Below are 16,263 nucleotides of genomic sequence, written 5' to 3'. Positions count from 1 at the left end.
TGTCCGGGAAATGGGCTACAATAGCCGTATTCCCATGGTCAAGCCACTTCTGAACTCAAGACAACGGAAGAGGCGTCTGACTTGGGCAAAGGAAAAGAAGCACTGGACAGTTGCACAGTGGTCCCAAAGTCCTCTTTTCAGACGAAAGCAAGTTTTGTATTTCATTTGGAAGTCAAGGCGCCAGAGTCTGGAGAAAGGCTGGAGAGGAGCAAAATCCAAGTTGCTTGAAATCCAGTGTGAAGTTCCCACAGTCAGCGATGGTTTGGGGAGCCATGTCAGCTGCTGGTGTTGGTCCACTGTGTTTCATCGAGCCCAGAGTAAATGCAGCTGTGTACCAAGAGATTTTAGAGCACTACATGCTTCCGTCTGCTGAAAAGCTCTATGGAGATGAGGAATTCATTTTCCAGCATGATCTGGCACCTGCCCACAGTGCCAAAACCACCAGTAACTGGTGTACTGACCATGGCATTACTGTCCTCGATTGGCCTGCAAATTCCCCTGACTCTGAACCCCATAGAGAATATGTGGGGTATTGTGAAGAAGAAGCTGAAAGACACCAGACCCAACAATGCTAATGAGCTAAAGGCCGCTATTGAAGCATCCTGGGCATCCATAACACCTCAGCAATGCCACAGGCTGATTGCCTCCATGCCACGCCGCATTGATGCAGTAATCCGTGCAAAAGGATTCCCAACCAAGTACTGAGTGCATTAATGGACATTTTCAAATGTTTGATTGTGTTTTGCTGTTATAAATCTTTTTTTTTTACTTGGTCTGAGGAACTATTCTAATTTTTTGAGATAGGATTTCTGAGTTTTCTTAAGCTGTATGCCATAATCAGCAATATTAAAATAATAAAAGGCTTGCAATATTTCAGTTGATTTGTAATGAATCCAGAATGTATGACATTTTTGTTTTTTTAATTGCATTACAGAAAATAAAGAACTTTATCACAATATTCTAATTTTCTGAGACAGTCCTGTAAATATATGAGTAGGCGATCGATGTCCATAGATGAGAGTAAAATCTACGTCACTTTACAGCCCAGCCCACTTTTGGGGAAACCAACGCTGTCATTGGAATGGCAATCAAACCTGAAGCCACAGAGCTCTTCTTTTACTGTCCTTTTTTCTTAGAAGAAGTACAGAAAAACGTAACTCTGGATTTGTTTTAATGTTTGAGGTGCAATAAATGACACAGCAGCTTTTTGGCAAGATAAAACTATTATTTTCTGCCTCGCTTATGAGAGTAACAGCTGGCGAAATTACAGCCTCGCCTACTGATTTTAATTTAATCATATCGAGCCCAATTGTTGATTTCAAATGTGTGCTCTAAAATGATATTTATAAATGACTATTATCAATAAAGACAATAAATGACAAATATATGTAGAAAATAAACGTATTTAAGATACATTTATAACAAACGTAACGTGGGAGAAAATATATTTCTAGAAGATATTGTAACGTTCACAGATGGAGTCGGAAACAGGCTTCTAGTTATTAGGCTTTAATAACTCTTATTTCTTAGGATCACAGATTCAGGAACAGGTACAGCTTGGGGTTTACAGCTTACACACTCCCTCTCTCCACACACACACCTATATATACCAGTGTCTACGTCACAACCTCCCCGCCCTCCCCCGTCCGCTCCCCCAACCACAGGCCCGCACCTAGACCAGCATCCTGTGCAGCTCTGTGATTGGCCAAGAGACGGGGGATGCCTGAGTGACACCCTCAGCCTCCTATCAGGGTCGCTACACTATGTAGAAAATACACGTATTTGAGATACGTTCATAACAAGCGTAACATGGGAGAAAATACGTTTCTAGCTAAACGTAATTGAGAATGCAGTTTAGTTCTGTGGGAACGTAATTTTTGGAGAAAGGGTTGCCTTTAAAGGTTCCTAAGTGACCCTTTCCCTCAGAGATCCCACTTATGTTCCCGCTCTGTGTGTTCCAGCTGGGAACCATCTAAGATGTGATCTATGGTCTTCATAAGATCTATAGCTGTATGTATTGTGCAGCTGGCTAAAGTCTTGTTGTTATTACGTTACTGACCCTAGGTGAACAAATTAAGTGATACTTTTTTTTTTAAGCCCCTCATGCTATAATCATGTGTATTTTCTCCATTCCTGTTCATGTGTCTTCTTGCAATTATAACTGGCCCCGTGTATCTCCTAATCGATATAACCGGCCTGCTCTCGTCTATCCCACATGCTCCACTGCGATCCAACATCTTGTTACATGTGGCCTATGGAACTGCCAGTCAGCTATTCCTAAGACTGACTTAATCTCTGGCTACGCTTCCCTGCAGTCTCTGGATTTCCTTGCTCTCACTGAGACCTGGATCACTCCATCCAACACATCAACCCCAGCAGTTCTCTCCACAGCATATTCCTTCTCCCATACATCCAGACCCACATAACTGAAGCAGAAGCAAAGGGGGTGGCACTGGCTCCTGCTCTCTCCCAAATGGAGCTTTTCCCTCTTCAAGCTACCTAACTTCACTCCTTCCACCTTTGAATTCTATGCCGTCACAGTAACCCATCCTGTACAATTAACCATTGTTGTTCTCTACCGTCCACCAGTCGCCTTGGGGGACTTCTTGGAGGAATTAGATAATCTCCTCTCACACATCCCTGAAACTGGCCCTCCCACTGTACTTCTTGGAGACTTCAACCTCCAGACAGGGAAGATATCTGAACTAACATCTCTTTTAATCACCTTTGCTTTCTCACTGTCTCCATCCCCACCAACTCATAAAGCTGGCAATGCCCTCGATCTCATATTATCAAGGAACTGCAATACTTCTAACCTCTATGTAAACCCACTTCACACGATCACTTTTTCATTTCATTCACCTGTCTGCCGTAACCTTCGTTCCCTCCCCCCCTCTACTCTGACCTCATCGGTGCTCTCAGCCCTCCCTTCGTCTGACTCGTTCCAACTCCTGCCTCCAAACTCTGCTGCTGAAACTCTCCTCTCTACTCTTTAAAACATAATCAAAGGCTTATTTAAGTAATTGATTGTTAAAACATGTGACAAGTTTGAATGCTTGGGGGGGCGTTGCGGTGCGGTGCCGTTCTGTGATTCTCCAGATTCTACAGATGGCCAGTCCACCACTGCTCACGAGCTTATTAAGATCCAAAGCTTTAGTGCATTTTGGATCAACTTTTCTTTCAAAACAACGCTGCCAACTGGGGTGGCATATGCACCACCACCCCTCGCCCTCCATGATCAAGCAGCTTTCTCCGATGTTTTGACTGAACTTTGTTGTTCACATATAAGTAAACATTACGTTTGAATGATTTAGTGAGCTGGTGTTCTTTTTTTCACACCACAAACTATTGGCTATTTCAGCACCACGCGCTTTCCACCTACTTATTGATCCACTATCAGCGTCAGTGCACCCCGCTGCCAGATTGTGCCTGTGCTGTGTGTCATACACTCTCAACATGGATACAAGTACAATAAGCATTCTTCAGGTGTAGGTAGATTCTCTATTCGGACATTATAGCCTATATTTGTGACTGTCGGTCCGATATTTAAAAAAAAAAAAAAAAAATCTCTATTTCTTTAATTCTCAAAATAATTTGCTGGGCCAAATATTATTGCTGGCGGGCCACCAATGGCCCGCGGGCCGCCTATTGCAGACCCATGTAACCTATCAGGCTTTCCTCTTCTCTTTCTCTGCTTCGATTTCTCAGGAAAAAAGCACTTTCTTTCAAGATAAGATCCATTCTTCCTATTCCAATCCCAAAAAACTATTTTCTATATTTTCCACCCTCTTGGAACCCCCCAAAGCCCCTTCCCCCTCCTCCCTTCTGTCAAGCGACTTTGTTAACTACTTTGAAAAAAAGTTTGATGACATTCGTTCTTCTTTTTCTGACTCACCTTTACTCACCGCTGGGTCACCAGAACCTCCGTTCACCCACACACTAACCTCATTTCCCCCTCTCTCTCCAAGTGAGGTTCTTACCTTCATTACCTCTGCCCGTCCTACCACTTGTCCTCTGGACCCTATCCCCTCAAACCTCCTTCAGACTATCGCTCCTGATATTCTACCGTTTCTCATCAATTTCATCAACTTCTGGTCACTTTCCAAACAGTCTCAAGGAGGCAAGAGTAAACCCTCTCCTAAAGAAACCCACTCTCAACCAGTGGCGTTTTCTCCTGGAGGCCAAGGGAAGCCAGGCTTCCCCTGTTTTTTCGGATTGTAGTTATAATTTTAAACACTTCGTTTAGTTTCGGAAATTCTTTGTTCTGTGTTGCTGCCGGTCCGTCTCTCCCCCATTCTCATTGAGTATTTTACAAAGAGTGAAACAGCGCCCCTCTAGATGTTATGGTGAAACAGTAGATTGCACTCTCTGTTGCGAAAGGAGGCCAGCCGAAATGTGCTTCCCTTGGTGACAAAAAATGGAGGGATTGACCAATCAGATGAGGCTCACGTCATGCCCCTGCCAACCTGTGATTGGTCAGGGCCATGCCAAGGGAAGCCAGAGGCGGCTGGCTTCCCTTGCCTCACAATCCAATCAAATCGCATCAACTTAGTGGTGCAGTGACGCGTCCCAAAAAGCGGAAGTAAGCTGCGCTCGGTTTCCCTCGACAAAAAGCAATGGGATTTCTCCATAGCATTTTGGAAAATAGCTCGAAGGTCAGTGGAAAACGAACCTGTTAGGTAAATGCAGGTTTTGTTCAGTCGGATAATATCCACATGTCTACCCTACTTTTATAATTTTCGAATCATAAATCTAATCGATAGAAGATAGATAGCGTCACTGCACCATTCTCACCGCTGTTAGAAAGTAGCAAGCAACTGAAGCAAGTGCAATTATGGAGGGTGGAGATTTGGAGGATTTAATCAAAAATAATTGTACTAAACTTCCGCTGCAGCAGCAACAACAAATACAATCTGATGACAGGCCAATGCCCTAACTGGAGCTGTGTACAGCGAGGAACAAAGGAGCGAACCGGACGTAAAACGTTGAAGGTCTCCTGATTTAGTTTGTGAATGAATGCTTATTAGAGTTTCGGCTGGAGAGTGCATGCGGACCTGTCGGTCAGATAACAGGCGTGTGTAAGTCCTGCATCTGTATGATACAAATGTGTGTAAAATGATACCGGGCGCTGTAATCACTCATCTGGTTACGTTATTAAATTGACCACCACACACCCCCCCCCCCACCCCAAAAGAAAGGACGTATTATTGGCTTCCCCTAATTTTTTCCCCACGCCACGCTACTGCTCTCAACCCATCCGATGTTATAAACTACAGGCCTGTCTCTCTCCTCCCGTTCCTGTCTAAAACACTTGAACGCGCCAGCTTTAAACAACTCTCCTGTTATCTCCATCAGAACAACCTTCTGGATCCGCACCAGTCTGGTTTCAAGGCAGGTCACTTAACAGAAACTGCCCTCCTCGCTGTCCCTGAGGAACTGCACATGGCTAAAGCAGCCTCCCTCTCCTCTCTCATCATCCTTTTGGACCTGTCTGCTGCATTCAACACGGTGAATCATCAGATCCTCCTTCGCACTCTTCAAGAATTTGGAGTTTCAGGCTCTGCACTTTCCCTCCTCACCTCATACCTCAAAGACCGGACCTACAGGGTAACTTGGAGAGGGTCCGAGTCCGACCCTTGTCAATTAAGTATAGGGTCCCTCAGGGCTCTGTGTTTTGGTCCCCATCTCTTCTCTTTGTACGCAAACTGGCTCGGATCAGTCATTAGCCCGCATGGTTTTTCATACCACTGCTACGCTGACGACACCCAATTAATTCTGTCCTTTCCCCGCTCAGAGACCCAAGTCATTGCACGCATCTCTGCTTGTCTAGTTGACATCTCTCAGTGGATGTCTGCTCACCACCTCAAGCTCAACCTTCACAACACCTTACTGCTTTTCCTTCCGGGAAAAGTTTGTCTCACTCTTGACCTAACAATCCACATCGGCACCTCTGTTGTTTCCCCGACTCAGACTGCAAGGAATCTGGGTGTGATCCTAGATAACAAACTGTCCTTCACTGCAAACATCGCTGCAACAACCCGCTGCTGCAGATACACTCTTTACAACATCAGGAGGATACGTCCCCTCCTGACCCAGAAAGCGACACAACTTCTGGTCCAGGCTCTCGTCATCTCACGCTTAGACTATTGCAACTCCCTCCTGGCTGGTCTGCCTGCATGTGCCATCAGACCTCTGCAGCTCATCCAGAATGCAGCAGCTCGTTTAGTGTTCAACCTTCCAACATCATTTTCCCACACCACGCCGCTCCTCCGCTCACTTCACTGGCTTCCAGTAACTGCTAGAATCCACTTCAAGACAATGTTACTTGCGTACCATGCTGCGAATGGATCTGGCCCTTCCTACATCTAGGACATGGTTAAACTGTACACCCCATTAGGTGCACTTCGCTCTGCATCAGCCAAACGGCTCGCTGCACCCGCACTGCGAGTGGGACCCAAGTTCCCATCAGCTAACAAAAGTCCCTCAAAAGATTTTAACTAGAGACTTGCATGATAAATGATAACAGGATAATAGCTTCTCTGTCCTGGCCAGACTGAAACTGATACTTACTTTGTGAGGATCCACAGTTCTGCCTCCGTCTTTTTCCCCTCTGTGTTTGTTTTTGGCTGTCTGTGTGTCTGTCTTCCTGGCTGGGCTTGGCTGACCTACTTTTGGATTCCCGCCTCCACACCTCCTCAGCTGCTGCTCGTCACCCTGAAAGGCCATGATCGTGAGAACAGAGAAAAAAGAGGGTCGAAAAGCTGAACGCAGGTGGCGAAAAACAAATCTCCAGGTGCACTTTGAAATCTATAAAGAGAGACTTGGCCTTTATAATTTGGAATTGAAATTTGCCCGACAGTCTTTCTTCTCTGATATCAGGTAACAGTACGCCTAATCGTCAATTTGTCCCCAACTCTGTCCGTTCCCAGTTACTGCAGTGGATCCACAGCTCCCGTTTTGCCAATCATCCAGTTTCCAACTGCACACTCTCCCTTCTCAGTAGACATTTCTGGTGGCCAACAGTTGATCAAGACACTAAGGAGTTTCAGTGTGTACAACATGTGCTAGGAGCAAGACTTTCCATCAGAGAGCTGCGGGATTGCTCCAGCCCCTTCCTATTGCAAGTCACATTCCTGGTCACATATAGCACTAGACTTTGTCACCGGCCTACCTCCCTCACAAGGTAACACAACAATTCTTACTGTTGTTGACCGTTTCTCCAAATGTGCCCATTTTGTAGCCCTGCCCAAGCTCCCCTCAGCCCTGGAGACCTCCCAATTACTCACCCAGCATGTCTTCCGTCGGCATGGAATCCCGGCTGACATCGTCTCCAACAGTGGTCCTCAATTCACCTCTCAGGTTTGGAAGAATTTGTGTCATTCTCTTGGTGCATCAGTCAGTCTAACCTCTGGATATCATCCCCAGTCTAACTGCCAAACTGAAAGGACCAATCAGGACCTGGAATCTGCTCTCCGCTGCGTAGCCAACCGTCATCATCAACCTGGAGCTCCCATCTACCCTGGGTAGAGTATTCCCACAATTCCCTCACTTCTTCTGCTACTGGTCTCTCTCCATTTGAAGCCTCCTTAGGGTACCAACCAACCCTGTTTCCTGAAGAGGAGAGTGAGTTGGCAGTTCCATCCGTCCAACAACACCTTCTTCTGTGCCGCAAGATTTGGAGGGACACTCGCTCTGCTCTCCTCCAGACATCCGCCAGAAACCAACAGTCAGCCAACCGCCACAGACATGCCGCTCCCCCTTACACCCCTCGACAGTCTGTTTGGTTATCTTCCAATACTATCTCCCTCCTTACCGAGTCAAATAAGTTGTCCCCTCGGTTTATTGGCCCCTTCCCCATTGAGGGCACTATTAACCCCTCTGCTTTCCGCCTGAAGCTCCCCAGAACCATGAAAATCCATCCCACTTTTCACATGTCCCAAATCAAACCAGTTCACACCAGCGACCTTTGCCCTCCTACCGTTCCCCCTCCCCCCCGAGTCATCGATGACCATCCTGCCTACACCATGCACCGTCTCATGGATGTCAGGCGTCGGGGCAGGGGCTTGCAGTATTTGGTTGACTGGGATGGGTACAGCCTCGAAGAACGTTGCTGGGTCCCACGTTCACGTATCCTGGACCCTGTTATTGTGAGGGACTTTCACAGGGCACATCCGGACAAGCCTGGTGGTCGCCAAGAGGCTCCCTTGTTTGTTTTTGTCTGTCTGTGTCTCTGTCTTCCTGGCTGGGTGTGGCTGACCTACTTCTGGATTCCACACCTCCTCAGCTGCTGCTCGTCACCCTGATTGCACCTACTCACCTACACCTGCATATAAACCCCGGTTCCCTCATCCAGTACTCGCCAGTTCGACGTCTAACCACCAGTGGTAAAACGTCTCGGCTAACTTAGCTTCTAGCTAAACCTTGATCTCTAAGTGTTTGTTGCTAATTCTAACCTTGTGCTCTCCCTGTCCAGTGACCAACTTACTTGCTTCTCTGCCTGCCGCAACCAGCCACCTTCCTTCCTGCTGTGCTTCTCCGTGTTCCTTTGCTCCCCTCGTTCAGCCTGCTCTCTCGGCCACCCCAGATCCCTGGATTCTGACCTCCGCTCCAGCTCTTGGTACATTCCCTGACCCTGGCTTTTTGGATTAATTTAAGTATATCTCTCCTGCTCTTAATTATATCTCTCCTGCTCTGTGCATTCTGCGTGGTTAGAGTTATATGCTTTCACATCAAACGACGCTGGCTCACCGGTATGTTTGATATGTGGAGAGAAGTTGTTAAAGGTGCTGCAGCCTTTACATATATGGGAGGAAAAACACGGAAGAGGAAGACAGCTGAAGATCTTCAGTCATGATTCAAAGTTAACTATTTTTAGGGTGCAGCTATATGTTTTATTTATAAGTGGGCCCATTTAAATTATATTCATTTTCTTCAAATGTGCAGAGGACTCCCCAAGTGCTGTGTTGATTTATTTTAAAGTAGGCCTGTGTATTTTTTTGTATTCTCCTTATAAGAGTTATTTGCTTATTATTAGAGGTAAACAGTTTTCTATAATGTAATAAATAATTAATCCAAAAAAACTGTAGTTTTTGTCTATGATATAACAATATATACAACTTTATAAGCTATCAAGCTATCAAATATGTTTTTTTCAGTCTCCGTTCCTAGTGTTCAGTATTGCGGGTTCACTCCAGTAGCTTTTTGAGAGCGTCACATAATTACTTCCAAAGCAAACTGTCGGTCCGTTTTTGTATACTTTGAAGTATCCTTTGGGACTCTATAGAGTTATAAACTTGTTATTGATCCTAGGTGACGGTAAAGCAATGCATGTTGCAATATTGATTTAATAGAAAAAGTGTATTTGATTTTAAAATTATTAATCAAAACCACATTCCAAACTCTGGCTTGAGATGATCTTTTATATTTCAGAAAATATCTTAGGTAGGATATGCTATTTTGGAATGAAGTCCATTTGTATATGTGCAACCAATGTTTGTGTCCATTGCCTTTTTATTCACAGCCTTCTGTTGGCCTTGCATTCCTTTTTGCGGCTGAGAATTTTGTTATCAGTTGATTGTTTCCCATTTTATTCCATATTTCATCTCATCATGCGTTGCTTTCAGACTGTTTACTTCAGTCTGCGATAGAGGTATACATTTGAATTCTTACTCATTGGCCGTGAGACTAACTTTTCACACACTTTTTCTCTGTGATTATTTTTGTTCAACATTTTATAAATGATGCGTTCAGAATTAGCAGCTTTCTGTGCACAGAGCCTTTGTTTTTACATGCAGAAGTTGATGGTTTGTGGAAGCTAAATGTAGACAACAGGATTCCACAGATTTATAGAACTTTTTATTAAAGATGGATGCAATAAACACTGTGACAATCAGGCCAAGACAGCTTGGACATCATGTAGAGAGCTTTACCTTTTTTGCCTGACACTTTGGACAGAAGTCATTTTTACCAGCCTTCACAGCTTGTCATTGGTATTGATTTCAAAATGTTGTGAGTGTGTAAAAGCTACATAAACCTGACAGGTGTTTACATGAGATCAAAATGAATGCAGAGTTTGAGAATGGGTTTAGTCAGCCTGTTGACAGAGTCACATGTATAGCAATAAACTGGTCATGACGACGAGGTATTCTTTAGCCTTAACTGGCGTGGTTTATTTTCATATGTGCATTGCACCACTTGACCTGCTCTCCATGAGAGCTAGAGAGAGAGAGAGAGAGAGAAGGGGAGCGAACAATCCCTTATATCTGATATCTGACGTCAGCTACAATAGCTGCGCCTCCTTACACCTATAGCGCCCTCTTACTGTGGATCAGTTATAGTGCAGTTACATGCAGACATATTAATACTCAGACCCTCCAGAAAAACGCGATTCTGCGTTCGCAGAATTTACCGCATAATCAGCAAAATGGCGCAGATTTTTAAAAGGCCGCATATTTATCAAAAGGCCGCATAATCCCCGCATTTTTCCACACAAAGTTGAGAAGAAAAAAAAGTTAACTCGTCTTCACGTGACGTCATCAGCTCGCGCATCACAGAATGTAAACAACACTGTATAGAGTGAACCAGCGCCGTATAGACTGAGAGTTATGTCATCTCCGTTCACTCCAATGGACCACTTTTTTACAGCAATGGCGGATCGTGGAGCCTCTCAATCGTTCCCCGGAAGTTAGCGCCAAGGCTAGCAGCGCAGTAGAGTTGCAGCATAATAGACCGTTCGTGACGGACTTTTGAAAGGTAAGAAGAAATTTAAAGATTTATATTGCGGATATTATCAGTACATCTGATTCAAATGAACATGTGTATTAAAGGATGTCAGTGGGTTATCCCTAAATTAGTAGATTTAGGGAACGTTTACAGATAACAGATAAAGCTAGGATAACGGATCAAGTTAGCAACACACGTTGAACAGCCTTTTAATTGTAAATTCCGTTCTCTTAATGTCATTTCGTCCAACATTGTTGAATTAGAGAAGAGGGGCTTATAAACGGGATTGTATGCGGGGGTGGAGGGAGTTAAATATTAGATAAATATAACGTTTGGTGCGTGTAAGAGTGAGTGTTTTTAGCAGAGCCATATTGTGTCCTTGTGATTATGTTGATTATTACCTGTCTGTATTATGTTGCAGCTCAGCTGATTTTGGATTGATGGCAAAGGGAGAGGGACTTAAGTGAGAGTGAAAACACAAGGTAAGTTTAATACTACTGTTTTATATAAATAAGCATACTAAACATGTATTCTATCACTGTATTATATAAGTAATATTTTTAGTAACCTACTGTATGGCAGGTGGAGGGGCAGTGATGTTACAGGTGGAGGAGCAAGACTGCAAACTCACAAGACAGAGAAATCAAAGTTTGTTCTCCAGAGAAGAGGTTGATTTCACTTCAATTTTTTATTTCATATTTTCTAAAGATGTAGAAATGGCACAAAAAAAACTTGAGAGGTGTAAAACCAAGACAACTGTAACAACATGAGTAGAGAGCCACCAAGGTTTTTCAAGTCCCTCTCTCACTCCATTTCGCCAACCCAAACTTCCAGGTACATGACGGGACACCTTGCTTGTTTTTGTTGTTTGCGCTCCTCTGGCTGGGTGCTGGCAGGTGGAGGGCAGTGATGTTGGCAGGTGGAGGGGCAGTGATGTTACGGGTGGAGGGGCAGTGATGTTACGGGTGGAGGGGCAGTGATGTTAGCTGGGTGCTGACAGGTGGAAGAGCAATGTTTAGTCCAAATATTTCCATTGCAACGACTAATGGAAATGATTGCAGCTGTGGATCTGTTTGGGGGTTGCTGGATGTGGTAGCTTGGCTGCTGTTGTTCCTTTTCACCTTTTTGGATTGGCTCTTGCTTCCAAAATGGCCATCTTTTAATTTTTTTTTCTTTTCTGTCATTTCTGATTTGTTTGGCCTCAATTCTCAGCCTCAGCCGTATTAATCTTTTTACAAGTTTTTGTTGTACTCCACAGCATGACGGCAGCCTGCTAGAGAGGGCCTGAGCTTCTTTCTCCAAGACACCCACTGCGTTGGGGAGCTGCATGAGGGAGGAACCAGTCTTGGTCCTAAATAGTTCCTCAATCTGGTGAATGAAGTCAAAGGCTTCTTGGGAGGGACAACAAAGAGCACCTGCCTTGAAGTCTTTTAAGTCCACTAACAAGCTGTTGTCACCAGAAGGACTCTCATCATGGTGCTCTGTTGCAATTTTGCATTTTTCACAGATGCTGGCAAACTTGATGATTTTGTGGACGATGTAGCCTGCAAGATGGAAGAGAATACATTTCTCAGTTTTTGTGAGGTCAGGTGCAGCTGCTCTGTTCACCGCCATCAGCTGTTCCACTCTGACTGATGGAGTGATTTTTGGCTCCTCTGTGTCCAGGAAGTCTGCCAAAAAGCTACTGTGGTCTTCCTGATAGCTCCCAGAGCTGATGGTGGTGAGGAACTGCCCCACAGATATGATTCTCAGTGCATGATGGAATTACACTGGAGTTGTGACAGGATTTTTAGACCTCACACAGCTGAATGTATTTTCAAGGCAGTCTTGTGTGAACCATGACGTTAACACAAACCTGTGTCCTTGTGTAAGCATCTCCTCTTGTATGGCCAAAATTGATGTTGTTGCCATTATCACCCCTGTTTGAACAGGCTTCCAACCTCCCTTTTGACCTATCTTTATCCCACGAAACAGATGGACAATGTTCTGGAGGACGGTGATGGCCTTTTGGTACTCCTCCATCTTGAGCCTGCTCAGGGCTGTAATTGGATGGCGAGATGACATGAGATCAAACCAACGATCAACCTGCTCCAGGAACCACGCTGTCGTCAGGTAGGACAGAGGGCGGTTTTCTTGCTGCACCATGTATTTCAGCCCAGCACTTGTAGCCTTATTGAACACATTTAGAGCAAGACCAACCTTCATCTTATCAAAGTGACTTGGCTCGATGGCTGCAGCTGAAAGATGGGGAGCTATTTTTAATGCCATCCCTTCCTGAAAGGTCAATAAGTCCTTAATGGGGACCACAGAAACCTCGTTAGAGGGGAGGTTCTCTCTGTCAAAAACGTCCTCAGGAATTATGAAGACCTGCCCACGGACAAGGGCACTTTTTAGATTTTTTACCAGATGTGGGACATCGGGCATGAAATAAAGCTGCCTGTCTGGTTTTGCTGGATGTGGCACCGATGTTTTATTTTGGTCCACCCCAAAGGATTTCCACATGGCTCGGTTAGGGCTACCCATGTCGGTGGTGACATCAAGCACATGTAGCCCTATTGATGCTGCCCTCTGTATTATATCAATAATGATTGGCCTGTGCTCTGCTCCATTGGTAGAATTGCCAGTGTAATGATATGCCACTACTTGCTTCCACCGTGTTGTGTTTCCAGCCAACATAAACACACAAGCATGTGTTGCCACTCCAGTGTGACCTGGTAAAGTCACATCACCGTACAGTTTGCCTGTAATCATGTCCAACTCCACACTTGGTGTGATTGCCATTTCATCCAAGGTCAACACACACTCCCTTTCAAGGTCTGTCAATCTATCTGCCTTCAATTTTAGGAAATCAAAGACCTCTGTCAACACACCAGGCTCAAACTTAACACATTGCATCCTTCTTTGCAGTGTTCTTATTCCTGGAAGGGGAACCTGCAATTCCTGCAGAGTTTTGTAACCCGTTGGTACGCACGCAAAGCGAATTTTTAAAGCCTTCTTAATTGTCTCATTGCTCCATTTCATCCCCTTTGTGGTGAGTCTGCCTAATGCTTTAAGTTGGTCTTTTGAAAATGTTTTCTTATATTTCTTGTCCCTAATTTTCATTGTGTTCTTGAGAGCTGCATTTTCCTTCCTGATTTTTGTTAGTGCAGCCTTTGCTTTTTTGGTGATTCCTTCTTGGCTCTTTAATTTTTTTAATAGATCTGTTTGACTGGCTGCTGGTTCCCTCGTATGCTGACTGGCTGCTGGTTCCCTCGTATGCTGACTGGCTGCTGGTTCCCTCGTATGCTTACTGGCTGCTGGTTCCCTCGTATGCTGACTGGCTGCTGGCTGAGTGGGTGGTGTCCGCCCTCCCTGTCTCTCCTCACTAGCCATGTCCTCTCTTTCTTCACCCTCACTTTCCTTTCTCTCAGTCTCCTCATCCCTTCTTCCCTCAATCTTTGAGACTAATGTAAGTAGAAGACATGGCACTGTAAATTTTCGAACATTTAAAATATTATACCACTTAAAAATAAGAAATATGACTTTTGTTACTAAGAGTTCATACTTATTATACCTGTGTCACCTTTCACACTATAGCTGTGATCATGAGCTATGGGCTTTGTAGATACAGGTCCCGGGGTGAATCGTGGTGAATCGAGGGGCCCTTCTGTTTTTGACCACAGGGCGATGCACGAAGATGGTGGGTATAGCCTCTGCTCTCAGCCTAGTCTTGCCCTTTTTTGTCTTGACAAACTGGTCTGCATCAAAATGTGCCTGCGGAGTGACTTGAGGTTACTTCACACACAGAACAACTCAGTTTTGTCTGCCCACATACATATCCCATAGTGGTTGAATACACGGTATTAGGAAACACTTTATACTTACTGGACATGTTATACTCATTACATACTGTATATAAAATATGACCAAGAATGTGAGACAACTTTATAGAAATTAATATCACATCTGTTACTGATGCCATTTGTTATACTTTGTTAAACTCACAAATAATAAAGTTCCATAACTTCAGTTGGGAACAAAGACCACACCTTATCTCCCCAAGGCAATTTCCCATCCAATAGGTGTGCTATATAGGTGTGTATAACCCTTTCTCCTGTCTGTTACTCCCTCTTTCAGCACAAGAACCAGAGGGGGATTCAATGGAGCCTGAATACCTGCACTGAGACCCTCACCCTGCACCCTGAGTCTCAACTCTGTGTTTTTCAAGCCTTTCCCTGTTTTTTTGTATTAAACAAAACATTAAGCTTTCCCAATGGTGTGGTTTTCGTTTTGTGAAAAAGTGCAAATGCAGTGTTTGTATATAATTACCTCACATATTTTTTTGCTGTTGGTCGTGAAATTGCTCCTGCTGACTTGAGCCAGCCATTTTTTCCTCCGCTCTGTGTCAGTGGGGAAGCCGTACATTCGTACTCCTTTCTCGGAGCGATTTGAGCATCCCCAGGCAGCACAGCAAACCATGGTGGCGACTAGGAGGCAGCACAGCAAACCAGGACAACACGGAGGAAAAGGCACAGACAAACTGCATGATATGCTATTCAATGTTTATGGAATTCCATGTATTTGCAATGGATGTTTCTAAAACAACACATGTAACATCATCATGCTGCTGCTGCTGCTGCTGCTGCTGCTAGTCCTTTGATAGTCACCTGTCGGTCTCCTGTCCTTTCTGAAAGCCATAAAGATGACATTAGTCATTTCGATAACTTGTGTCCTCAATTACCATGGGATTACTGAAACTACCATGAATTTAAGAAAATGGTAGAAATTAATCTAATCTGAATTTTGAAGTATTCCTTTAGATCCCCTCCCTCTAAATATATCAATAAACATTAGAAAGTGATGCTCCTGACTACCATACAAGTTTAAGAAGATAATATTGGTTTTAAAGAATTCAAAGCTATAAATAAACAGCAACAGGCTCTTTAACCAAGGCACTGTTAGCCTAACATGTAAACTAGTTGTTCACACTAATCTTAATATTATCACTTAATATTAGCAAATTCTATTTTATTTTTAAAAAAATATTGATATAAATACATACACATATCGATTTGTTGTATAAATATTGCAAATCAAAACCTTTATTCACTAATAATTACCAAAAGTCGAAGTTCTATCTCCTGTTATCAATGCATTCACATTGCCCGCCATGAACTTCTGGGGAACGAACCTCGTCTGCATGAACCACGTGACGATAACCGTTTTTGGACTTCCGCTGTCGTAACTCTTCTATCTATACGGCGCTGGAGTGAACGTGTGGAGCTCACACGATAGAGAAAACACCAAGATGAAAAAATCTAATCCATCTCATTTACCGACGAACATTTCTACTAAAGACCGGGCAAAAAGTGGGGGGAAACTATTCTGCACCCCGTGCAACTGTGTGTTGGAGCATAAGAGAAAATCGACGGTGACGACCCACTTTGATTCATTCAAACATTCGTAAATGCTTTCTGCCGCTGCGGACAAGAAAGCCAAACGACTCACGTTCACCGAGGGATCAACCTCCAAAACCCTTTTGAGGGCTACAAGAAACGAAGT

At 44.2% G+C, this 16,263-nt stretch overlaps 1 protein-coding gene and 1 long non-coding RNA gene across 14 annotated transcripts; both read left to right on the top strand.

The window, feature by feature from the left end:
• Positions 1-4,691: 4,691 nt before the first annotated feature.
• LOC307020396 (putative RNA-directed DNA polymerase from transposon BS) lies at positions 4,692-9,121 on the top strand. The gene is made up of 2 exons (XM_079651725.1): positions 4,692-8,384; positions 8,474-9,121. The coding sequence occupies exon 1, from the start codon at positions 5,443-5,445 to the stop codon at positions 6,367-6,369; it is 927 nt and encodes a 308-aa protein (XP_079507851.1). The 5' UTR covers positions 4,692-5,442; the 3' UTR covers positions 6,370-8,384; positions 8,474-9,121.
• Positions 9,122-10,631: 1,510 nt separating this feature from the next.
• LOC307020399 lies at positions 10,632-14,970 on the top strand. Of its 13 annotated transcripts, none has more exons than XR_013802863.1 (6): positions 10,632-10,752; positions 11,144-11,204; positions 11,981-12,834; positions 13,392-13,753; positions 13,921-14,401; positions 14,839-14,970. It is a non-coding gene; the product is annotated as an uncharacterized lncRNA (long non-coding RNA). The 13 variants fall into 13 exon arrangements; XR_013802864.1 differs by having other exon boundaries at positions 11,287-12,834; XR_013802866.1 differs by having other exon boundaries at positions 10,732-11,204; positions 11,981-12,093; positions 12,230-12,834.
• Positions 14,971-16,263: the final 1,293 nt, after the last annotated feature.

Source organism: Notothenia rossii (genome assembly GCF_949606895.1).
Source record: "Notothenia rossii genome assembly, chromosome: 9".
Taxonomy (NCBI): domain Eukaryota; kingdom Metazoa; phylum Chordata; class Actinopteri; order Perciformes; family Nototheniidae; genus Notothenia; species Notothenia rossii.
Note: the sequence above shows the minus strand (reverse complement) of the source record. Positions and strands in the feature narration are given on the sequence as shown.